Below are 26,213 nucleotides of genomic sequence, written 5' to 3'. Positions count from 1 at the left end.
ATATATATATATATATATATATACAGTTCTTTTAATGTGTAATAATATTTCGCAATATTACTGGTTTTACTGTATTTTTGATTAAATAAATGCAGTCTTGGTGAGCATAAGAGACTTCTTTTTTAAAAACATTTTAAAAAAAGTGTAATGTTTCCAAACTTTTGACAGGTACTGTAAAAGCTAATTCAAAATATTAATAAATATTATAATAGTACAGAAATGATGCTTAAATAACACCGACCAAATCTTAAGGGTTGAATTATTCACACAAAAATATTGTCTTTTGTGAAGTGTTTGATGTTAGATCCAAATCTAAATGCTCTGTCTAACCTTTGATCATTTTGTGTTGTCTTGTAGATCAGGAGTTCTGGGCACAGTGTAACCCCTCAGTCTGCTGTAGGGGAGCCAGGGGAGCATCTCTCTTTGGCCTCCCTTGAGTCTTTGGAGGCCATGTCAGAGGCAGAAGCCCCCTCCGCCTTCACCCGAGGCACCCGCTCCCGAGCGAGCCTCCCCGTGGTCAAGTCATCTTACCAGACAAAGGACAGGTCATTAGGTACAGTACTGACTCAGTGTTTTCACTTGTGGGAGTGTCTTTGATTTATTTCTTCTTTCTTCGTTGTTGTGAATAGATATTTTTGAAGTAATACTGATTAAGTTACAAATCAAGTTTGTCAAGATTTAAGGTTGATGCCAGTCAGGTATTAGAAGATTAAGAGAATTGTTGAACCTATCTTGCACAATATAGTGGATGATCAATAAGTTTGAGTGGCTGTTGTTATTTTAACACAATGTTTGAATACTGTGAATTAAGTCTTACTGAAACCATTTCAATAGCATCATTATTAAAGAAATAGTGTGTAATATAAATTCCAACACATTGTGACAAATTGCCTACCTTTGGGCATGTCATAAGGCTACCAATTATATATATATATATATAATTGGTAGCCTTATTAGTCTATATGCATTTAGGGCAACTTTTAGTGTTATACAGCTTTACTCATTCATAAGAGTACATATTATGCTGATTTCAATCTCTTATTTTGTTTATTCGTAGGTGTCCTCTACCTGCAGTATGGAGAAGAGACAAAACAGATCCGAATGCCCAACGAGGTAACCAGTGCAGACACCCTCAGGGCTCTGTTTGTCAGTTCCTTCCCCCAGCATCTCACCATGAAGACACTGGAATCCCCCAGCGTGGCTATATACATCAAAGATGACATGAGGAATATGTACTATGAGTTGACTGATGTCAGGTGTGTGTCTTGCACTATATGAGGTGTATACCAGGGTGCTTTTTTTGTTGCATGAATTATACCATGAATCTTAAAAGTGTCACATGCAATACTCAGCACGTTAGATTGTGTTGAATACGATACTGCGAAAATTATCACAGACATTCCATTTTACAGTGTGGTTGGTTCTTAAGTGCAGAAAATTGCAGGCAGTTTTTGATTTTAAGTAAGTTCAAACTGTTGGGTGACTCCCTTTTCCACACCCTACTCTTCACTGGCCTGCGGCTTCCTAATAAGTTAGCAAGAATAGAAAGAGTGTGTGTGTGTGTTAGTTATTTGGCGCAGGATGGGCTTGGTTTCTTAACAGGCTTTATAGTTATGAGGAGGGAGCTTGTGTTGACATGCTTCTTACCTTTCTGTCAAAGTGATAATGCTCTGTTATTTGCACCAAAACACTTTTGACTAAAATATATATATATACACCACTATTCAAATGTTTGGGGTTAGTAAGATTTTTTTTTTGGAAGAAATGAATACGTTTATTCATCAAGGATTCATTGAATTGGTCAAAAGTGACAATAAATACTTTTGCTTTGCTACAAAAAAATCTATTTCAAATAAATTATGTTCTTTTGAGCTTACTATTCATCAGAAAATCAGAAAAAAGTATCATGCTTTCCAGAAAAAATATTAAACAGCACAACTTTTTTTAAAATTGATAATAATAAGAAATGTTTCTTGTGCATTAAATCAACAAATAGTAATGATTTCTGAAGGATCATGTGACACGGAAGACTGAAATAATGTCTTCTGAAAATTCAGCTTTGCCATCACATTAATTAATGACTTTTTAAAATGTATTAAAATAGAAAACTAGTTATTTTTAACTGTAAAAAATAGTTATTTGAAATTAATAATATTTCACAATATTACCGTTTTTATTTTAGACCACATAAATGCAGCCTAAGAGATTTTTTTTTACAATTTTACTGAACCCAACCTTTTGAATAGTTGTATATTAAATACAACAATAATAATATTCTAAAATATTTTTTCTTTACAGGAACATTACATCACAGTCTTGCCTGAAAGTGTATCATAAAGACCCAGCCCATGCCTTCAATCACAATGCAAGAGCCAATAATGGAGATATTAGGGTGAGTGACAGAGTGTGACCCCAGCCCCACAGAACTGTCCAATTATTATTACTCTTCATGTTCAACTCAAAAAATCATCATCCACTCAAAAAGCTCTTTTCCTTTTCAACACCGTTTGCATCTGGTGTTGACAGGAGCGTGAAGGATACGTTTCTGATCTGTTCTTTAGAGCTCAGATTTTGAAGCAAATACTTGCCACACCCATTAATGTTGGCAGGGGACCCACTGATTGGTCTCTCCACTGCTGCACAATTAAAATGGGCAATTACCTTTAGCAAAACAGGTCGACTCTGCTGAGATCTTTACTGTATGTCAAAGGCACAATAGTGTTGCCACGCTGCGTTAAAGTGATTTGTCTGACATCAGGAATGTAGATAATGCAAAATGTTGCCAGAGACCAATGAAGCTAAACAGTGAACACATTTTAAAAAGCCAAACAATGTCTGTTCCTTATCTTATTATGCAACAAATGGAATTTGATTTGAGTAACGGATTTAATTGGAACCATGCTCTAAGCATCTTGCTCTCTAATCAAACCCATCTGCTTTCCATGAATCATTGTGTCAGTTTATTATATTGACCTACACATGTACAGTAGGATGATTTTGTATCTTAATCATATTGAATATTGCTTTAGCTGCTAGATCTAGTTTTGGAATGCATAAAAATATATTTAAAAGTGTAGTGTGATTATTTCAGGCCAGAACGTAGCTGGATTAATTAAACATTTTGAATGTTGTTGTGCTGTGGTGTAATTTGCTTTATCTAATTATAAGCACTTCTGGGAAAAGAGTGCAGTGTCTCCAGCTATCTCATCCATATCTTAAGTTCAGCAGGCCATGGAGGATTGGGAAGAGCATAATTCAAAGCCAAGGCTGAAATTCCTGGGCAGGGTGTAGGGATGAGCTGAGGTCAAGCTCTCAGGAGAGCACAGCCGCGGATGCGTCTGACCTAGCATTTCTCAGCTCTAATGAGAGTGCAGAAGGGACTAGCTCCTGTCTGCATCACCACACCACCCATAACGCAAGCAGCCTGCTGTTTACTGAGGCTTATGCATCTTTTATAACCACGTCTAGTGTGAAGAACGGTGGCTAGATGATACACAGCTGTATCAATAGAACAGACCTGCTTCCAACCCAATGCAATTAACTGGATTTTGATCGTTTCCTTGAGCATAGTTTGTTCAGAAGAATTGTTCTAGACTAGGGATGTGCAAAAGTGCATATTTGCAAAATCAACTAGATAGCGTGTGTTGTCAGAACAACTAGTCCACTAGTAAGCCCTCTATAATTTGGCTGGCTTAGAGTTATGTCCACCTGACTCCAGTCAAACGTGGTTCTTGAATAAGGTGATGGATACCATGTTGTTATTATTAACTAAACTATTAAAAATATTTTTTGTTAATAGAAATAAAGTTTAAATAAAATAATATATGTATTAGATGAAAAACTTACAACTAACTGAAATAAAGTAGAAGCTGAACTACTAAAATTACTAAAACTTTAATAAAAATAAATCGAAGCTAAATAGAATAATTTAGAAAATGAAAAATAACAAAAACCCATAACAAAATGACTAAAACAGAAATGAAAATGAAAACTGATAATGTAAAAAATAAAAGTTATTTAGTAATAAATAACTTTTAATAAATACTATAAACAGTAACATAAATAACTATACATACAGGGTTACCAGTCATGGGAAACCTGGAAATATCAGGGCGTTTTAAATATAATTTAAGGGATGGAATAATAGCTTCAATCTTTAAAAAGTCATTGAAGTTTCTATAGCAAATATATATAATTTTTAGAGGAGTTTACTCTCTGTGAAATTATTTTGAAAATCAACTATTTGAGGGAAAAGTTATGGAAAGAATTGGTCCAAAAGAGTGGGAAGCCTGTGCATAATTACAGGAATTTTGCTCACAGCAGGCAATTTGAAAATCGATATAAATGCATTACATTTTATTGAATTTGTTGTTAGGAGTGATGCTTTGATGGCTGGAGCAGCAGTACTTTAATGGGGATGAATTTATAAACATAACATCTTTCAGATGGTTTTAGCATTATGACAGTTTGCACACCAAAGCGAAAGTTTGGTGTCTCTAAATTTAGTCCCTAATCAACGACTGGTTAGTTGACCAACTAGTCTTTCACAGAAGGATGTGCCTATGCATTAGTGTTAATGTTCCACATTTCCTGTCCTTCACAGCTGGAATGGCCAACCATCTACTCCCATTTTATCTCTACGCAGTGTGCTTTGCACATCTGTCAATTTGTGTTTATGGGACAATAACCTGCATAAGGTCTCCAACCTGTGACCTCACAGTAGCTTCACTGGCACAGCTGTGCAAAAACACTGAGCTCTGCCCAAATGGTGTGGTATTGGGAAACCCTTTTCCCACCTAAACCAAATGTAAGATTAGTGGGATGATAGGAACTAGAAAAACAATTGGATGTGTAAAACAGGTCCTCCGAGAGTGTGAGAAAGCAAACATGCATGGACAGGTTTGTTGATGTAATGCACTTACTTTGAAGGATTGTAAAAATGGACCCATTTTCTGTAATGCCTGGGCTTGATGATATATTGGCCTTTCATTTTAGCTGTTTATCAACGCTCTAAATCTCTGGAAAGTTGAAGCTTGTCCTTCATATACATTATTTATAGACCCATGTACACTAGTGCTCTCTGAATTTGCTTTCCAAGGTGCTTTGCATCACTTCTGGCATGTGACGAACTAAAGGTCCCAAAGACCTTTATGTTTAGATGTGAATGTTTGTAGTGAATTTGTTTTCTGTTGTCACGTGAGAAATATTAAGCCAATTTTATGGAGGTCTTTATGTACTTATTGAAAGAAGACACCTATTTTGAGCTTAGATAATACAATAATGAAACGATGGTTGCACCTGTTTAAACATGCCTGACTCAGTTTGGTTGTCCTTCGTGAGAACTTAGTCTATTTCTAACAGAAAGCCTCTTTAAAGAAGTCTTTAAGAAGCAATGACAGACAGACTTAACTCTGAGGTATTTTATTTGAAGCAGCTTGTATTGTCTTGTCATTCATTTGATACAGTTTTCAGGACATAAGCATTCAGCCAAATCATCAAATAACTACATTAAGTGCGATTATATTTTCCTGGTTCCTATTATGAATGTGGTCTGAAACTAGACCTAAAGTTATAAGGACAGGTTTGGAGAATTTTGTTCATCTTTAGGCTATTGCAGAGAGTGTTGTTGCTCTGAATGGCGGATAATACACCTACACGCACACTCTTTATTACTGCACGCTTAAGCATGACCACTGTACGAAGACAGGTCTGGGCAGGGCTATTGTCTGTCCTTTTGCACTGGTTCAGTCTTTTGTTCATATCTGTACACTAAAGCATATCAACACAGTCACACAATACAGTTTTTGTTTTTAGTTTCCTGCTTTGAAAAATTCTCTGTAAAGGTTAATCTTTTTTTTTGTGACAAATATGTAATAAAAAGTTCCTTTTCATTAAATTCAAAGATCCTTTTCATATCCATTGACTTTCTTTGTCATAGAGTTGTTTACCAGCAGTTTTTAACTAGTGGGATGGTGTTCTGAATCAGTGTCACGGACAGCTGGAGAGAGAAAAAATGCAATCTAAAAAGCAAAATGCAACTAACCATATATTCATGCATAGTTATTGTAAAATAAATAGGCTTATCAACTTTAAAAAGGGAGGGAAAAAAACAATTCCATATCTTTTTTATTTTTATTTTTTTACTGACATCTAAGATTATACTTGTAGTCAAACGTACAGAATTTTGACACCAAAAATGATCTGTCACTTGGTAGAAACTAGCCAAATTAGACCAATACCAAAACCATGCCAAAAACTATGAACAGTAGCACAAATCTAAGAGAAAATAAACCAGAATACATTAAATGCATTACTACATTACTTGCAAACAAGGATAAACATGAAAAAAAAAATTGGCCTGAAACCAATGATCCAATGACACTTTTTGACCGAGTCTATTTTAGGCACGCTACGCTAGATAAGCTAAAACATGTCAGCAGTCACAGTGTGGAAGCATTTCACCGTAACCAAAAAGGATGCTAGAGTAGAAATATATAATTTGTTTGGCTTAAATATCAAGAGGTGGCTCCTTGCTGAAGAACTTTACTATGACTGGTTTAATTTATCACCCGAGAACACAACACCCAGAACAGCATACCTAGTTCAATTACCCAATTAGCCAAATTTAATTGCCTAGAGTGCATCTCAATCAGCTCCCTAGGTTGTGAATCAGTATATCGTGTACATGAATTCAGGCACTGGTAAGGTGAGTAAGGACCCTGGATAACTACACATTGGGACACTGATGGTGACATGACAAGCTCCTTGTTGTACTATCACTATTGGTATTTATGAACAACAGCAGAATTGATTTTTCTGACATGTATTTATTTATTTGTTTTTTAAAGTACATTATGGTAAATCATTTGATTGCTACATATACCTGCAAAATTTCAGCCGAGTAATTATAAATGTTAGCTAGATTATGTTCATGACCTGTCTAGCGATGTATGTTTATGCTGAAATATAATTAAATAACGGTTTGTTTTTTTCATCGCGTGTCATGATATGTATTGAGTTGGCTCGCGCAATTTATGTATTGCACAGAATTTCTGCTAAGGGTACATATTGAGGTGCATTGTGGGACTTTTTAGGGAGTGAACGTTTCAGTGCCCTGGAAGGATTTTGTGATTGAGACGGCCCTTAAAATAGCTATTCAAAATAGCTGTCCTAACTACTGAACTAGGGAGATGATTGAGATGCATCCCCAGTTTGCAGTTTATTTTCGGTTTTTGGCTAAATTAAAATTTAGATTTAGATTTTTGTGTTTTTGTAAAAAATGAATTATGGTGCATCACGATATGATGGTATAATAAACAAATTTGGTGATGTGTTGGGTTGCCACATGGTGTAGCATTACCAGCTGATGACCACCGTTTTACACCTGTTGTTTCTGACAACAAAGTGTTACATACCCCCCGAAAACTTGCTTTGTGGGGCTTGTTACCCAAATTCCCTCTAATGTGCTTTTTTGGTCTATCTCTAGATCACAAGAGAGAGACTCTACAGCAGCAGACAGCAGCCGGGAGGCCAAAGCCCAGTGCACACTTTGCCTCACAGTCCCATTCATTCAGTCCAGGGCTCCATGTCTCCTCCTACACCTCGCTCCATGCCCTCCTCCCCTTCCAGGATGCCTTTAGTTCACACTGTTGCCATGTCCGGTGGCACCACCTTACCCAGGGACCGTCTATCCAGCGTGCCCTCCAGTCGCTCCATCACACCTTGTTCCAGTGCCATTCTGGAGCGACGGGACGTAAAACCAGATGAGGATTTGAGCAGCAAGAGCGTTCCTATGTATTCAGAAGCATACGGTTCGCCTGAGGCCAGACACAGCGTCGCCTCATCACAAGGCAGCCATACTGGAGACATCCCAGATGGGGCAGCTTACATCCAGCACCGCTCCTCCATCAAGTCTGTCGGCGCGTACGCTGATGGCCAGGATCTGCAGCACTCCCTCTACAGACAGAAATCTCGCAAGTACAGCGAGAGTCAGCTCGCCTCGTTGGGCACCAAAACCCCACCTGCTTCCCCTCATAGGGTCAATGAGGTCAGAATGATTGACATGCTCCCAGGCCAGAACTCCCACATGCCCTCACAGGGTGTGGCAGCGGAAAGGGTGTCACCTGTTCGAAGATCTTTCCGTAAGGACAGTAATGGAGCCGTGGAGGTGGCGACTAGGGTGAGAAGCAATGTGGCCTCCCCTGTTTTCGCCGACCTTCCGCCCGGTCATGGAGAGAGGACGTTTCAAGGTCATGTGGCTGCTGGAGATCCTCAGAGGTGAGAGTGAATTTGGCTTTTTAAACTTTCTGCAGCTCATTGTGCATATGCTCCAGAGACTTTGTGCTCATGTCAGGGATACAGGTTACAATATTGTTGCACAAAAATATTAAGCAGCACAAGTGTTTTCAACATTGATAGTAATAATAAATGTTTCTTGAGCACCAATATTAGAATGATATCTGAAGGATCATGTGACTGGAGAAATGGCTACTGATAATTCAGTATTGCCATCACAGGAATAAATTACATTTGAAAATATATTTAAATAGGAGAGAGTAATAATAAATAAATTGTAATAATATTACTGTTTTGCTGTATTTTTTGATCAAATAAATAGCATAAGAGACTTATTTCATGTAAAAACTCTTGCAACTTTTGAATGGTAGAGTATATACTATGCTTTTCCCTCTGATGTTGTTATTTGTTCAAATAGTGCTTGAGTAATCAAGGGCTGATGGGGGAAAATATCAGATAAGTCATGTTGTGGTGAAGTGAAATTGAGAAGAGGACAAAAGTTCCTCAGAGCAAAGCCCAACATTCATATATATGCTGTTATTCATGCCTCCAAAATCAAAGGTTGACAGAGTTTTGCCCTCAGAAACAGAGAAAGGCATTAAGTCAATATAATTCCCCTGCTGGTGCCCCTTTGAGCATTGTTTACCATTGTTAGCATTGTTTAATACTCCTTAGATCCACAGTTGAATGGCCTGCGATAAATTATGGAATTGTCTTTATTGACCGTTAGACTCATGTCTAACAAGTCTAACAAACACATGTGACCTGTGTTTTGCAGTGAAAGAATAAAGGCTATGGAGCAGCAGATAGCCAGTCTTACTGGTCTTGTTCAACATGCTCTATTGAAAGGGCCAAGTACAAATGCCAAAGAGACTTCTGGGTAAATGTTCACAGACACATTTAATCTGATTCATAAATGGCTTTAATTTAATTTGAATTGATATAATATGAAGATAAAAACAATATAATTAACTCATGCAAAATTATTCTAAAACTCACAGTTTTGTCTTTCTCTATAGTGACAAACCAGTAAAGGTGGGTTTTCTGGCACAGAATGATGGTGAGTAAACATAATTGAGAATGATGCTTTCTTTATTATTCCTTCGTGTTCCTGTGAATCATGAATTTGAATTTAATCTTAATTGAACTCAGACAGAATATGCCATATGTTACCAGGGCAATATTTTGTTTTATATGTATATAATATAATATATGTTTTTCTCTAGGTGTCTATACTGTAACATCATATAAGGACCCAGCTGTGCAGACAAACAGTCCTTCAGCACAGTTTCAACCTCCTGTCAGAGACCCTGCTTTATGCTCAATCCTCTCCAACTTCAGGAGAAACGTCACTGACCTCAGACTGCAGCTCCACCAACTCAAACAGATGCAGGTACATAGGAAATTCAAATGGAGGGCATCTGCTCTTTCTATAGATGAGTTTCTGATTTATGATAAATGTTTGTCCTGTGCTTTCAGTCAAATAAAAAAATGTATTAGAATAGTTATGCAACAATTCAATAGTTAAGCAACTATCTTCACATATTTCGCTTTTAAATATAACACAATACCATGCAAAAGTTTGGGGTCAGTAAGATTTTTTTAAAGAAATTAGTACCTTTATTTAGCAAGGATGCATTGATCAAAAATGACAGTAAAGACACTTTTCTAATGTTACAAAATGTATCTAATTCTGATAAATTCTGTGCTTTAGAACATTCTGTTCATCAAAGTATCCTGGAAAAAAAAATGATCGCACTTTCCACAAAAATATTAATCAGCATAACTGTTTTCAACATTGATAATAATGAGAAATGTTTCTTGAGCACCAAATCAGCATAGTGATATCTGAAGGATCATGTGACACTGAAGACTAAAGTAAAGATGCTAAAAATTCTGCTTTGCCATCATAGGAATAAATAACCTTTTTATTTTAATACATTTTTAAAATGTAATTTAAAATTGTAATAACATTTCACAATATTACTGTTACTAGATTTTTGATCAAATAAATGCAGCCTCTGAATCTTACAGACCCCAAACCTTTGAACAATAGTGTGTATATATATGCAAACATATGATTATAGTAATGTGATGTAGTATTATAATAAATACATGGGTTATAATAAACATTGGGTCAGAAAACAATTGTTGATAGAGCTTTGCTTTGCATATACAGCTGCAAAACCAGGATGACATGAAGCTGATGCTGCGACAGGCGGAGCAGGAGATCTCAGAGAAGGTTTCAGGCACTGTGCTGCACCTCGAGGACACTGTTCATAGACAAAGAGTCCAGGTGGAAGAAGAAAGACACAGATATCTGGGCATGGAGGAGAGGGTTCTCGTGCAGCTCGGGTAAGACAACAGTGACTGGTGTGCTAATACTGATCCTGTTAAGACCTTGACATTAATAATTACCCATGAAGAATTCATCATGAATTGGTCATCTGTGAGAGACAGCTGTGGATGAACAGAACAAATGCTGCGATCTAGAGGGGGAAATCAGAGCAAAGCTGCTGCAAATGAGTCAGATTTGATGATGATTAACTGCTCACTTCTATTCTCCTCACTAATTAATTATAATCCCATGTCTCCATTCAATGCTGAACGCATACTTTAATAAACAAAGATCAGTGTTGGTTTTAAATAGATGTGAGCAGAGGGGATTTTTTTTTTTCTTTACATCATTAGTGCTGTACTAAATTACAAAATTTCTGTACTATTATTCTAAAACCCATTTGGTGTTGTAAACCTTGATAAAGTGAAATTAATCATGCCTTCCTTGGGTGGTGTTTGTGATTGCATGAAATGACGCATTGAATAATCCACTGTCCCAACCTGTCTCTGAAGAATAAGGCTTGTGAAACGTTCTTCTTGTTTCCTATCACGATGAATGCCTGTTGTTCTCATGGGGAAATATAAGTCAGATTGCTTCAGAGGGTGTTTAGCCACATGTGTTTTTTAACTAAAACTATTCAAAATTATTGATGTTAATTGAAATAAAGATTAAATAAAATATACATTTTGGTTCAGAACCTTAAACTTAAAAGCTTAAATGAAAATTTGAAACTGTGCCTTGGCAACTAACTCGAATAAAATAAGTACTAAAATGACTAAAAAAAGAAATAAATATAAAGTAAATTAAAGCTAGAAAGAAAAATGTAAGAGTATAAAAACTAACAATGACAATAGCTCATAACAAAATGACTAAAACTTAAATCAAAATTAAAACTGAAAATATAAAAATAAAAGTGTGTGTAAAAGTGTAAAATATGAATAAATACTATACTAAATAACACTGCATGAAACAAACAAAAATGTATTATTATTTATTAAACAATTTATTCTAGTGAACCAACATCTATTAGTTCATCATACGCATAATAATACTGGCTTATATTAGATTGTGTTATAGTGAGAAAGATAACCAAAAGCAGAACATTGTGCATGGGAAAACCCTTAAGGCACCCCTCAGGTAAATTACAGAAAACACAAACCATTTCCCACAGAGACGGTGCTAAACTATGATCTCAGAGCATTTGTACTGGCTTGCAGATTCCTGCATATCTGGTCATGCTAAAGGCATCTAAATGCAGGTACAGCTCATGATATCCAGCTTCAAAAATTCACACTTAACCATTTCAAGAGGGAAGAAGTCAGAGAATCTGAGAAAGATGTAGGTTGTGATGATCCACTGAAGGTATTTGGCTGAGGGCAGACTTTTGTTGCCATCTTAGCTTACACAGCCAAACTTCTCTGCATGTGAACTGTCAGTCAACAAACAAGCCTAAATCACGTTAAACAGGTTTCAGCCTTCAGCAGAACTCACAGTCAAGACTTGCTCATTACACAGTATTAAGTGTCGCTAAAAGTTGCAAATCCTGGATTAAATGCATTTGAAATAAATATAAACTGTGGCGTCCAAATGTCGGAGACTACATTGGAAATATGGGATTTTTGTTCACTTAAACCAGGAAATGAACAGAAACTTTTGAGCACAAGATGCTTTTATCAAATCATGCTGGATATCATGATCATTAGGTTTCACACAAACTTGTGCAGCTCGAGCAAAAAAGCAAAGACAGATACGTAAAGATTCTTAAATAAATGTCAATCATTCAGTTTAATTTTCACCCATTTTTTTATACAGATAATATATTTGTAATAAAATGTTAATAATAAAATAGAACAGAAGCATTTTCACTAGTGGTCTCAGACTTTTAGACCCCATTGTATATTCTGTAATTATGTTGTACTGTACCTCTGTATGATATTGTAAGGTAGTCACTGATTTCTCAACTTGCAATTTAAGTGACAGTTGTGCTGATAAATGACACATCCTCTGTTGTAACAATGTAACAGAGAGCTGGAGAACTACGTGGAGATGCTCAAGAAAGAATCCACGTCTGTCATGAACCATCGGCCAGTCACTCTGAAGGATGTGGAGGAAGGGGCAGTCAACTTACGGAAAGTAGGAGAAGCTTTGGCCACACTCAAAGGTGATTACATTTATATTTGTCCTGCCTGTGGACTTTCCTTTTTTAAAAGAAGGTACACTACTGTTGGGGTCAGTAAGATTTATATATATTAATTATATTTTATAATCATTAGTCATTTATGTAGTTGTTATTCATTTATTCATAATATTTTTATTATTTGATTTATATAATTTATAATTTAATTATTTTATTATTATTATTTTTCATTTATGTCATTTATATTATATATTACTTATTTCTTTTCTATTGTTGTTAAATCTTATGATTGTGTGGTTTAAAGGGATATTTGCTTCACAAGTTGGAGATAAGAGAATGTCTCCATTTCAAGGTTTTTAACGTCACATGACGATGTTGTGAAGCAGTAGTTTAACCCTTGTGCATCAATTTAAAAAAGTTACTCATAGGTCCAAAGAGGACAAAAATGTCCATGTCATAAAACTGTCATAAAAAGTTGAAGCTTGGGAGCACAGACTTAACTTTGGTATCATTTTAAAGAATACCCATGGCAGATTATTGCTGAAGTTAAATTTTTTATAAGTAAATCCAAAAAAAAGTTATATAGGTTTAAGTTTATGAAAATGATTTATGAATATTATTTTATATAAAACATATATTTTATGAGACAAGTTGAACTCTAAAACGGCTAGAAAATCAAAGCCATAAATCTAAATAAGTTGTGTTCCAAATTTGAGGTTGATATCTCAAAAAATGAGCTTTCAGTAAGATTTTGTTTGGGCGCAGTACCAAACTTTCCCCATTGGATGCCAGCAAAACTCCACTGGTGAACACAGTGATTGGCTTTGTTATTTGCAGTTGAGTTTTTCTCTCTCAATACTACAAACACACACATGCACACAAACACTTTTTTTTTTTTTATAACACACATACCAACCACACTCTGACATCCATACCAACACACGGACACAATTATCATTGCATAATTTATCCAACTGGCTCTATAATAGCTCAAAATTCATGCAGTTAACATTAACAAAAAAAAAAAAAACTTACTCATACTGTAGGTCCAAAAGGGACAAAAATGTCCAAAGTATTTTGTGTAACTAGTGCAACATTTATTTTTTATTTTTTTAATGAAATGGGGGTGAAATAGTAAAATTACAATAAAAATAGACACCTGTGCCAAAATTAATGCAGTTAACATTAAAAAATAATAATAATTACACATAGGTCCAAAATGGACAAAAATGTCCAAGTCAAAAAACTTTCATAAAAATGTTATGCTTGGGAGCAAATACTTAAGTTTGGTCTCATTTTAAAGAAGACCCTTGGCAGATTGTTGTTGAAGTGAAAAAAGTGAAAAAACTGCAACCAAAAAAATGTTATAGAAGTTTAAGTTTATGAAAAATATTTATGAACATTATAATCAATATTTTATATAAAATATATATTTTATGAAACATTTGGAACTCTAAAACTGATATAAATTCAAAGCCAAAAATCTAAACAGGTTGTGTTCCGAATTTGAGGATGATATCTCAAAAAATGAGCTTTCAGTAAGATTTTGTTTGGGCGCAGTACCAGACTTTCCCCATTGGATGCCAGCAAAACTCCACTGGTGAACACAGTGATTGGATTTTCGATTTGCAGTTAAGTTTTTCTCTCTCAAATATTACAAGCACACAAACACACTTTTTATTTTATTACACACATACAAACCACACTTAGACATCCATACCAACAAACCCACACAATTATCGTTGCATAATTTATCCAGTTGGCTCTATAATATGCCGAAGCAGAAAACAGGAATAAAGCAAGTATTTGCTTTATAGGCCTAACCTGAAAAAAATGGCACCATCTGATAAAAAATTGTAAAAATGTCAATTTTGAAGCCTTGCCAACAGAATGAAACCCTATTAAAAAAGATTGCATCATTTTATAGTTAAACGGCACAGGGATTAAAAAATGCAGTTTTAATGGGTTTCAATGGGGCCATTTTTGTCCAAAAGGTCCTGAGAGGAAGTATTTTGTGTAACTAGTGCAAAATAGATTTTTTTTAAAGGAAATGGTGATGAAATAGTAAAATTCCAATAAAAATACACACCCGTGCCAAATTTTATGCAGTTAGCATTAACACAGGCAAAGTGATAAAAAAAAAAAAACTGAAACTGCTCTTTTTATTATCATCACTTCTGCTTCTGCTCTTCCCTGGCTTTCTCAGTTAAAAAAGACTTATATCTTCTGGCAGGGATTCGGCATCCGGGGTCAGATCTAATATATTTGATATTTCTGACGTGGAGATCCATCCGATCTAACATTGTGGCACGATTTAACAAGAGGAACGAGAGCGAGTAGGATCTAGATGCAGCAAATATTTATTCAAACAAACATAATAAAAGTAAATTCAGGCAAAACTGATAAATCAAACACGAGAACCAGGGAACAGAATGAGCACACCAAACACACTGTCATGAAGGACAAGACTTGACAAGGAACACAAGAAACATACAGTTTAAATATATGGTGTAATTGGCTCACCTGGGAATAATCAAAGAACTTATCAACAAAAAAAACCCTACAAAACATGGCAAAGAACAGGAAATAACATACAAGTCCACACAAGACCAGGGTAACACAGGCTGAGATCATGACAGGTTTCCACAAAAATATTATGCAGCATAACCGTTAATTTCTGAAGGATCATGTGACACTGAAGATTAAAGTAATGGCTGTTATATACTGTCTATGTAAAATTCAGCTTTGCCATCACAGGAATGAATTATATTTTAAAATATATTAAAATAGAAAACAGTTATTTTAAATTGTAACAATATTTCAAAAAACAAAAAATTCTGTATTTTTGGTCAAATAAATGCAGCCCTGGTGAGCATAAGAGACTTCTTTGAAAAACATTTAAAAAATCTTACAGACCCCAAACTTTTGAACACCAGTGTAGATCTTTCTCTTGTAAACTAATGAATTGCATCATTTTAGGAGAGTTCCCAGCCCTGCAGATGAAAATGCGTGGCGTGTTGCGGGTGGAGGTGGAGGCGGTGCGCTTCCTGAAGGAGGAGCCTCACAAAATGGACAGCATGCTGAAGAGAGTCAAAGCTCTGACTGACACACTCAGTGGACTGAGAAGGTGCAACTCGTGAACCACTTTGAATATTAAATCCCTTTAGAGCTTTGTAGTTGTTTGAAGGGTTCATTGTTAGGGTTTCTGTTTCCTGTAGATATGCCACCGAGAGCCACAACCACACTTCTGACCCAGTCCAAGTGAAGGCATTACCTACTGATTCAGTTTCCTTTGTGGAGGCGTACAGATCTCCAAAACCTGTTCATGAGTCCCCCACCCCTCAACCAAGATCACCTGCCAAAATCAGCTGCTCGGAACCCGTGCCATCTTCTCCTCCTGCTACTGTGCACCGCATTCAGACGGCTCCCGTCAGCGCACACCACTCCAGTCCCCCCCTCACACCCACCCATGGCAGGGACTCCCCCACTGTGGCGAAGGTCAGTCCCAGGAGCAGAGAAAACAGCCCTGCCCTGCGAAAAAGAGCGGCTCCGCAGGGCCAGGAAGCTGTGCTTGTAATCAGCACAACTGGATCCTCCTCATCTCCACTGCAAGCGGAGGAGATCACTGTCAACACAAGCAGGCCCATGCCTGAAGAGGTGCGGCTCAACTGTGCCTTTCACTTTTGATTGATTAAGATTGGTAGACTGGCACAAACACAAGAATTATTTCTGTAACTATGTATTTATCTGCAGTGAACTTTCTCCAAATATACTTTTTTGCAACAAACAACGACTTATTTTGGGCTCTCCACAGGTTTCAAAACAGGAGGACACGGTTCACTCTGCTGGAACAGAAGCAGAAAGGGAAATGGAAAGGATCCTCCAGCAGACCCAGGCCAGCCTTATGAAGGCCATACCTGACCTGGAGCTGAGCAGCCAGGTGGACAGCGCCCTCTCTCAAACACCCATCTTGCCAGATGAGGTGGACTCTCCACTTCCTGTGTCTCCGCTCCCTGGTATGTCTGTCCACTCATGTGTATCTGCATATAAACCATTCATTCAGATTGTAGGACATATATAACACAAAACTGGGATCTGGGTAAATTACATAAGTGTCCATGATAAAGGAAAGGATACACAGACATCTGCCAATTTCTTCGAGAATTTAGTTTAAATTTAAAGAATTAATTTGATTTCTAAATGTAGGTCTGCAAATTTGTCACCTTTCTGCAAAAATCACCACTTTGAATCCAAAATAAGTCATTTGTGTGATTCATGAAGAGGGGGGTTGCATCTTTGCCACCGTTTTAACACCTCATAATTTAAAAAATCACATTATTTTCAAAAAGATTTAAACTGTCTGACCAGGGCCCTTAGAATCATCCTAATCTTATCCTAATTAATCCTAATTAGTTATTAATTCATAAATATTTTTACGTTTTGCAGATTCATACCAAATGACATTTTACCTGAACTGCCTTGTCATTAAAAGGTCAAATTATATAATATTTCAAAACATTTATTCACCTTGACTTGTCTTGTCTTGGGACTTGTCTTAAGAGTCTGCAGGGGTTCTCTCTATGATATAATTTCCTGTTTTATGTTGTTGTTGTTTTCTGCATGTGTGTTGGACCACTAATTTTTGTTTTGTTTTTTGGCTGACAAAAGTTTTTTTTTTTTTTTTTTTTTCTTACATTGCATTGCACCTCCCAGTTGTTTTAATGAGTTTTTAAATAATCTTTGTTTTAGCTGATTCAGGTGTGTTTGATTCGAGTTCAATCTAAACTGCAGGATTAATGAGGCGCTTTTTATCTTCAAACAGAAGCCGCACCACAGGATGGACCCAAAGCAGATAAACCAGTCCAGACCAGTTTGGAGAGGCCACAGAAGCCGACCATAGAAAAGCCCCACAGGGCCAGTGTTGACAAAGTGAAGCCCAACACTGAGACGACCAGCAAATCGCCTCCCCCTCCCCCTCCACGCAGATTCTACCCCTCTGGAACTGGACTCACCACTGGACGTTCAGGAGAGGTTATCTACACCAGCCGGAAAGAGTCCACTAGTGCTCAGGTGCGTGTGGTATTTCAGCTTCCTCTAATTAAGATCCATGCGACTCAGGCCTTGCTGAGCCGCATTCCCAGTCAACATGACAATTTTCATAATTATTATTTGAAAACAGCACATCTAACATGCAACGTACCTACTACGTGTTGAAATCACACTGTGCTATATTTTGCATGGGTGTGCCGTGCGCTGCACATTGCGTCCTGTTTTTGTGAATAATAATGACGGAAAATCACAGTAGAGATTCCAGCTGCTTTTGTTGTTTTGAGAGACATAATGGAGGGTGAGGGTCGGTCACACTCGACTGGTTGTTTTGGCTATAGGAGGGTGAAGAGGAGGCCCCGCAGCCCAAACCCTTGCGTGTGCCCCCAGAGGTCAAGCCCAAGCCCCGCACCCCTCCTGTCAACACCTCCACCTTACAAGATGAAGAGGATGAAGGAGATAAGATCATGGCTGAGCTACAGGTGAGCAAACCACAATCGTCCTCACAGGAGCCACTCACACAAAGACATAAACGTACACTTATTCTTTTACAAACACACGTATAGAAGAACCAAACACACAGGAAGTTGAGACATGTTAGAGGTGCTAAGAGACAAATATAGAGACCATACAAACATTAATGGTTGCCCCACCAATGTCAACATTTACACAAAAGCTTCAAAATGAGGGCACTATGGTGTGTTGGCTCTCTCAGAAGTTTGAAGTGTGCTGCCCTCTATTGCTGAGAATGGGTAAGATTTCCTATGAATCTGATGTCATCATGAATCCATGACTTTATTTTAATTAGCAATAAAAAGTAACAGTGTAAAAACTATATATAGCAATAAAAAGTAAGACTATGTAAATACACTATATATATTCTGTTTGACATATAATTACACAAACGCAGGATGGAAAACTCCACCAGACATGGCACCTAATACCCGTAACCCTTACCCCTCCTCAGGTGTTTCAGAAGTACACTATTAAAGATTTACAGCCCAAATACATTGTCGATCTCACAACCCGTGAGCCCTCTGACAGTGACATGGAGCCAGGGCTTTCCCTGTCTTACCACACAAAGGTAACGGATGTGATGAGTGCTAACTCCCCGTGGCAGTCTCATGGCAGTACTCACATGTGCAATCGTGTCCCATAACCTCCCGCTCTGCTGACACTAATACAAAAAACCCATTCTGATATACTGACATACTGACGAACGTCAATGCCTGACCGTGGCCCCTCATCAAGAGAGGGTGTAATATGTTTGAATGTGTGTCTAACACTGGTCTGTCACTCACACTCTCCTGCTGAATGCTAATAGATACAGCTGTATAAGATTGTGTGGGTCAGAGTGACTGGGGCGGTGGAAAGGCCATTCAGAACACTCTGACTTCTGACCTTTTCCTTTTTTTAGCATTCAGAGTCCACTTTCAAAAAGAATGGCCAGAATAGCCATTCTAAAGAGATATAAAGATATAATAAACAATATGTAGATACCAAATATTTTATTTTGTATTTGTGTGTTTAACTTTAGTTTTTAGAATACTTTTTGTCCTACAGGCCAACAGTGTCAGGGTTTTCAAAACAGGAGAAGCATTTCTATGTTCTGGATCTTGGAGTGTCTATACAAAGACTAGATGCAAGTCACTTTCTCCACTAATATATTAAAAAAAAAAAAAAAAAAAAAAAACTCAAATTCAAGCATGTATTTCTCAGCAACCTCTATCACCATCAAACATCTTTGCATGGAAAATGCTATGTATTACATTTCACTACTCCTTGTCTAGTCACAATAAAAACATTATTTTTAAGCAATGCTTGACAGCATATTGTAGTTTGCAAACTATGGATGAGACTTAATGTTTAGATTCTTTATGAAAATTAAACAACTCTAGATGGCGCCATTGATCTGTTTTTTTTTTATGTGTCTCTCTGCATTGTACTGACTAGCTGGGTATTAATTTGAGAATGTAAATAAAGGTCTGTCACAGTGTAATGCAATGACTCTGTACTAACCAATTGTCCTAGCAGACCACCACTCATCTATCTGAAGAAGGAGCACTATCTGAAAGTAGGGAGAATACTGCATCACCTGGTTCACCTGGGGTAAATATAATTTGTTTTACTATTTGCATTAGTTTTATGTGAGATTTAAGTGTTAGAAATTGTGCTCACTCTGTCTTTAATGTGTTGTTTGAAGTCCAAAGAATTCTTGATTTCTTTGTCAGGTCATGTATTATATCACCGGAACGTCAAAGACATCAAATGAGGGCACCTATAGGCCAGATGACCTAAAGGAGCCCAAGGAAGCAACATTTTCTACTTCAAAGGTTGCACCTGAGAATGCTTCAGACCTTTCGCAGCAAAAATTGTTAACATCAGATGATTTATCTGTAATTTCACTTCAGTCAAGCCAATCAGTCAAGGAGGTCCAAAGCAAGCTAAACTATATTCATCAGGTGTCTTCTGGTCCACATAACTCTTTAAAGAACAGCCCTGTAGTTGGAAAAGAGCTTAAGACTGAATTGGTTCTGAAGTCCCTAAAGCAGGTAGTTCCCTCTGAGGCTTCACCTGTTGAGAAGTTAGAGCAGCAGATACTGTGTACGTCCTCTGACCAAGTCCCACCTGTTCTGGAAAAGTCAATAAAGCATGGATATCGCGCAACCACAGTTGAGGTTACACTTGTTAGCAAAAGTCCTCAGAGTGCTGAACCTCAAAATCACTCACCGATCCATCAGCCAAAAACTAATGCCTCATGTTCAACACAGCTGAATGACCATGAGAATGGGCAGGAAGTGACAAAGAGAGCATCTAGAAGTCAGGTCATATACACTGAGGAGGCCAGTCTAAGTCCAGACCTCCCAGGAGAAGAAGGTCCCCCTCCACCAAATAACATTGCCTTTAGGATAACTAAAAACAAGGTTCAGGCTCTGTCGACAGGAGAGTACCAACAGCTGGTAGACAGCAAGGGCACGGATGTCCAGACTCTTAAAGTGGGCTCAGAACCAACCCTATCTGGCCCAGAGGACTCTGGATATGACAAGAAGCCGGTTATCATAATTTTTGACGAGCCAATGGATATCTGTCAGGCCTACAAACGACTGTCCACTGTCTTTGAGTGTGAAGAAGAGCTGGAGAGGGTGCTGTCAGAGGAGAGGATCGATGAAGAGAATGAGGAGGAGGTGGAAGCAGAAGCCAACTCAGAGAGTCAGGTTGGTCAGGTTACACCTAAAAATAACGTTCTAGATCAGTGCAGAACTGAGAACAGTGTGAACAGTCAGAGAAATAGTAGTGCTTCGGGGGCTCTACAACAGCAGAGTTCCTTCGAGAGTTCTGCTCTTGACGTTGAGGAAGGAGACAAGACAGAATCTTCTAAAGATGTGAAAAAGAAATTCAAGTTTAAGTTCCCCAAGAAGCAGCTTGCAGCTATTGGCCAGGCCCTTCGTACAGGTAAAAAAACTGGCAAAAAGACGCTGCAGGTCGTTGTCTACGAGGATGAAGAGGAACCAGATGGAACCGTGACCGTGCTCAAAGAAGCTAAAAGGTTTGAGATCAAGTCCCACGCAGACTCTGATTCTACCAGCCTTAGGTCTTCATCACAAAACCAGACTGGCACATCACAGAGCACCACAGACAGAACCAAGGAACTCCGTAAGACTACGTATGAAACGTTAGACAGCCTTGACCAGACTATTAAGCAGCTAGAAAGTACCATAAGTGGCATTGGACCTACAGTGGTTTCCGAAGTCTCCCGCAAAAAAGAATCAAAAGCAAAGAGAACTGCCAGTCATGCAGAACCGGAGGAGGGCAGTCCCACAAAAAGGCCGGCACCTCTAAAGCCCAAACCCCACACGTCATCACTGCAAAAGAGATCCAAAACACAGTCTCGATCCTCCTCAAGCACGTCCACCTCCAGTTCCTCCAGCAGTAAACAGGTCTTTCTCAACTCCTCTTCACCCTTCTGCTGGTGGCTTGGGTTTGCTTTAAGAGCCCGACTTTCTAACCACTGACTTTATTCAACTGTAAATGTGTTTCACAGGTGTCTTCTGGTGAACTCACTTGGGAATACTCTGTTTTGAGGGCTCTGTGTGATTTCAGTGGACATGATTATGTACTTGATGTCCTTCTTTTTCAAACCACTCTTGTCTACTTTCACTGTTAAGACTTTCATTGAGGTTGAACCCATGAACCGTTTCTGTCTGATCTTTGCCGACTTTCCCTGATTTATTGTGGGATTAATAATGTGCATGTACTGTGGTTGGGAAATTGGTTGTACATTTGAGCATGCTTCCTGTACTTTTCTGTCCCCAATCATGTCTACAAATAAGAAATCTTTAAAAGCTCTGTCCTCATTCTGATGTGTAGTAGTCATTCGCCTCAGTCCGTCTCTGACGTTGTTTCCTTGTCGATCTTTGCAGAACTCTGATGACTCTCCTGTTTCGAGTCGGATTTCTTCGCCCAAGTCCCGCCAGCAGCCAGGGAGTGCAGAAAAACCCGGAAAGCCCCAAAAGCTCCAGGACTCCCAGAGGCAATTCCGACAGGTAGTTTTACTGTAGGGCAGCCAGTGTAAGGCATGAAGACACAGACGGGAAATGTGTTTGAGTAATTTTATTGTGGACACACATGGATCCAATATGACTCTTCCCCTATGCTTCATCACAACCAATTCCTTGTGCATGGTCATCATTTAAACATAGACACTTTTAAGATATGCTTCTTTTTTCTTTTTTTTTTACCAACCCATGCATTCCCTGGGAATCTAACCCATTGTTAGCACCATGCTCTACCAATTAAGATATACAGGAAAACTGACTGTTGTCATCTAACAATCACCCATAAAAACAAACACAAAGGATCTTAGATTGTAATCCCACTGTGTTGTTTGGGGAGTGATGGTTTATATTTCCATTTCTTTGGATTATGAAGACATTTTGAAGAACCTCTGGCCTCTTCGGTCTGGTGGCCAAATTCATCATTTTATTCCCTCTTTTCTCTCTTTATTGTTTAATGTGTGAATCAAACTGTGAGAGAAAAGAGACAAGACAAACGCCTTTTGTTACAAGAGTAATATTTTTGTTGGTGTTGTATTGTAATCTAGACTATTTTTAGGGAATATAGAGCTCTATATTTTCACGTATGTGTCATCATCCTACTTGACTTTCCATGTCTTCCGGCATCTTTGTTTGCAGGCTAACGGGAGTGCTATGAAAGCTGGTGGGAATAGTAAACATGCTTTCCTTGCTTTGCCTGCTTCTAAGATCCCAGCTTTTATACCTAGCTCATGGAAACATAGCTCAACCCATGCTCCTCGTTCAAATACGTCTAAGCTTACTAACCAAACCTCTTCCTCTTCTTCCAAGTCCTCAATCCCATGTCTCAGTCTGAGCTGGCCCAGCTGTAGACCCGTCTCGCCCTCACAGTCTCCCGGGCCTTCTCTGTGTTCTGAAGGTCAAAACCTAACCCTCCCTCCGCAGACTCAAAATGGCCAGTCCTGCTCTTATTCCTACTCATCCTCATCCCCCTCTAGCTCATACTCTTCCTCCTCCGCTGTCTCTCCAAACTCTACTTCTTCCTCCTCGTCCCCTTCCTCTCCCTCCCTCCTGTCTCCCACTGCCATGTGCCGGGGAAGTCGAGCTGTACACGTGTCCAGCTTCAGCAGCCGCAGGTCTCTGAAGGCCCGCAGTGGCCAAGCCGCTATCACACCAGCATCCTTTACCGGGGACATGGCATGAGCTGTCCATTTCTCTTTTTTGCTCTTATTGTTTGCACTCATTCTGGTGGGATTTAAGGTGTTCTTCTGCAGGCCATGTACTTCTGTAACAAACAGAAACACTGATTTAGTTATGCCTGTTTGTTTGGGGTGATGTTATTGTCGTTCTGCACTTCCTCTGAAATCCAGAAGTGGTTCAGAATCTAGAGCCACATATGGTGCTTCTGAATAATGAACTTTGTTTATTGTTTATGTGAGGGATTAAACTTGACAGTGTTGGCTTTATATTTTATAGATGTGCATTTGTTTACTTACATGAACTATGTAAAATATACATTGCTTTTTTAGGGAAAGGAAATTAGATGAATACATTATATTTCTGTGTTTTTAGTTTTATCTAGCCATATATTCATATATATAGTTCCAGAAGTCTGAGAGCACATTGATTATTTTTAAACTGTCATAATTTTTATAACAAAAAATTAATAAGGAATCCTTATATATATATATATATATAATATATATATAATGCTCATAATATAATTTTAAATGAAACATGTTGTATTAAATATTAAAAATGCAAAATAGAAGTAATTTCACTTGAAGTCTCAGACTTTTGGAGCCCAATGTATGTCTATAAGAATTGGTTTAACAAGTCTGTGGTGATTGATTTGACAGTTTGAAAAGGGATTTAACCAAATGTTTGCCTCTTTGCCCCCAGTGCACTGCCAGTTTTAACTAACAGTATGCAGTTTATAGTGTTTTGCCATAAGGTTTTGTTCATTTAAAGACTAAAACATAAGTGTATATAGCGTGAGTGGATGTTGTGCAACCATTGTGGTGGTTCTGTAGCCTAGCTTTGTGTTACACCATTATTGTACTCCTTCAAATAGCTCATGTCAAATGCCAAAAATAACAGTGCTTTACATGCTGAAATGTTAAATATTTGACTAAAAAAATATTGGCTATGAATAATTTCCAAATTTTACTCCTATGCATGCTTTTCAGACATTTAAACATGGATGATGCAAAGGTAAATGCTGTAAATATTACCTCTGATTTTGTAATACTGTATAAATTGTACAAAGAAATTGTTTGGAAGATGCTTGCCAGAGATGATTATCAAATAAAGGGCTTCCAGTGTATTGTCATTTCGTTTCACTTGAGGCTTTTTTTTTTTTTTTCATTCTGTTCATAATAACAAAACAATGTTTTAGAATATTTATTTGTCAATACAGAAAAATGGAAGGATGAAGAGCAGAATTCAAAGCAAATGTAAAAACATCACACTTGTCTATATATATGTATATATATATATATAATGTGTTCACATGTGACATGCCTCACTGTAAGCAGGCACTTTGGACGTGATACTAGAGTTGCCCTTTAATGTTTCAGACCTTTAAGTAACAATTTAAGAAAGGCTATATTGAGATATCAGATGAACTGAAGTGGGGATCTTAAACAAAAGTCTTTAAAAATGGGTTTCAAAAGCCATTTTAGAACTATGCCTATGCCCTTTAGCAGTCATTTCATTATATGAGACGTGAAAGCAATTAATACCTGATTGATGTAAGAGTCATATCTATTATGTGGACAGCAAAACTCCTCTGAGACAAATGATTGGCACATCTATTAATTTGGACTTCTTTGTGCTTAGATATGCATTACTTTTAATGCCAAGTTCAATTCAGTCTTCAAGAATTAATTTAGCATACCTGTTCAGACACATGGTGCAGTTGATCATCAGCTGAGTTGACTGTTTTATTGTTGCCATTCACATACTAAGCACCATGAAATTCACTCAAGGGCATTTGTAATGAATATTAAAAATGAAATTTTAATTTGTATAAATGAATTTTCCGATTTGAGCACGGTTTCTCCAAATGGTCATATAGGCACAAACAATCCAATGTCTAAGTAGATATGAAAACACTGTCTGGACAAAAGGAGCACTGCATTTTCTTTCTTGGTCCTCCTCAAATTTGTAATTAGCCAGCTTTAATGAAAGATAATTAGTTCATATGCAAATTTTAGAATGACTGAATCCCTAAGCTTTGCACCATCTAATTAGCATGTAATTTGTATATTATAATACATTTACCATTAAGAAGTGAGGAGACCAAATGCTACAATGCTACAGAGAGGAGGAGAACAAGAGTAATTAAAGCGCAAGTCCTTTTAGCATTTAAGATTAATTATTGTGTCTCCTGATGTTTTATGGTACAAGAGCATCAACATCATAAATCTTTGAGGACATTAACAAACCAACAAGGAACTTGTGTAAGTTAATCAAAGATCTGGTCACTAATTTGCATTTTTAATTCATCGCAATTAACGAGTGTCAATTGGATAGGAAATTAAGGCGGCTGCAATAGCAGTTCACTTTCTTTAATGTGCCTCTAGAAAAGGAAGCTCATATTTATGCTTCTCAGTATTCTGCTAGAGCTGAATTTACTGCAACATAAGCAGATATTAAGCATCTTACCGATAGTTTAATAAACATTTTGTCACCATGGAAACATGAATGATGAATGTTGAGCTAAACAGATAAAAAATATTTCACAACACTCAGTTAAAGGCTAAAGAACCATTTCATGAATTGATTCATGAATGAAACAATTTAGTACAAGTTTGCAAAAGAATATATATTGTATGCATTCCCCGATGCAGTATATTAGATG

The 26,213-nt window shown here is 37.5% G+C and overlaps 1 protein-coding gene across 1 annotated transcript in view; it reads left to right on the top strand.

Annotated features, from left to right (window-relative positions):
* LOC311086337 (sickle tail protein homolog) overlaps positions 1–23,996 on the top strand; it is a 60,686-nt gene extending 36,690 nt beyond the window's left edge. The window contains exons 3-21 of the mRNA XM_084119155.1: positions 358–553; positions 1,058–1,256; positions 2,299–2,392; positions 7,487–8,277; positions 9,074–9,175; positions 9,315–9,355; positions 9,522–9,688; positions 10,475–10,650; positions 12,658–12,794; positions 15,750–15,897; positions 15,989–16,427; positions 16,585–16,786; positions 17,593–17,840; positions 18,158–18,298; positions 18,784–18,900; positions 19,851–19,925; positions 20,048–21,754; positions 22,238–22,360; positions 23,009–23,996. Of these exons, the coding sequence (XP_083975281.1) occupies positions 358–553; positions 1,058–1,256; positions 2,299–2,392; positions 7,487–8,277; positions 9,074–9,175; positions 9,315–9,355; positions 9,522–9,688; positions 10,475–10,650; positions 12,658–12,794; positions 15,750–15,897; positions 15,989–16,427; positions 16,585–16,786; positions 17,593–17,840; positions 18,158–18,298; positions 18,784–18,900; positions 19,851–19,925; positions 20,048–21,754; positions 22,238–22,360; positions 23,009–23,551 (5,646 nt within the window). The 3' untranslated portion in view covers positions 23,552–23,996. The remainder of the gene's footprint in view (positions 1–357; positions 554–1,057; positions 1,257–2,298; positions 2,393–7,486; positions 8,278–9,073; positions 9,176–9,314; positions 9,356–9,521; positions 9,689–10,474; positions 10,651–12,657; positions 12,795–15,749; positions 15,898–15,988; positions 16,428–16,584; positions 16,787–17,592; positions 17,841–18,157; positions 18,299–18,783; positions 18,901–19,850; positions 19,926–20,047; positions 21,755–22,237; positions 22,361–23,008) is intronic.
* The last annotated feature ends 2,217 nt before the right edge of the window (positions 23,997–26,213 follow it).

The sequence above is a fragment of the Abramis brama genome (assembly GCF_963993115.1).
Source record: "Abramis brama genome assembly, chromosome: 7".
NCBI classification, from domain to species: Eukaryota; Metazoa; Chordata; class Actinopteri; order Cypriniformes; family Leuciscidae; genus Abramis; species Abramis brama.
The sequence above is the reverse complement of the archived record's forward strand: the minus strand, read 5'-3'. Positions and strand labels throughout refer to the sequence as shown.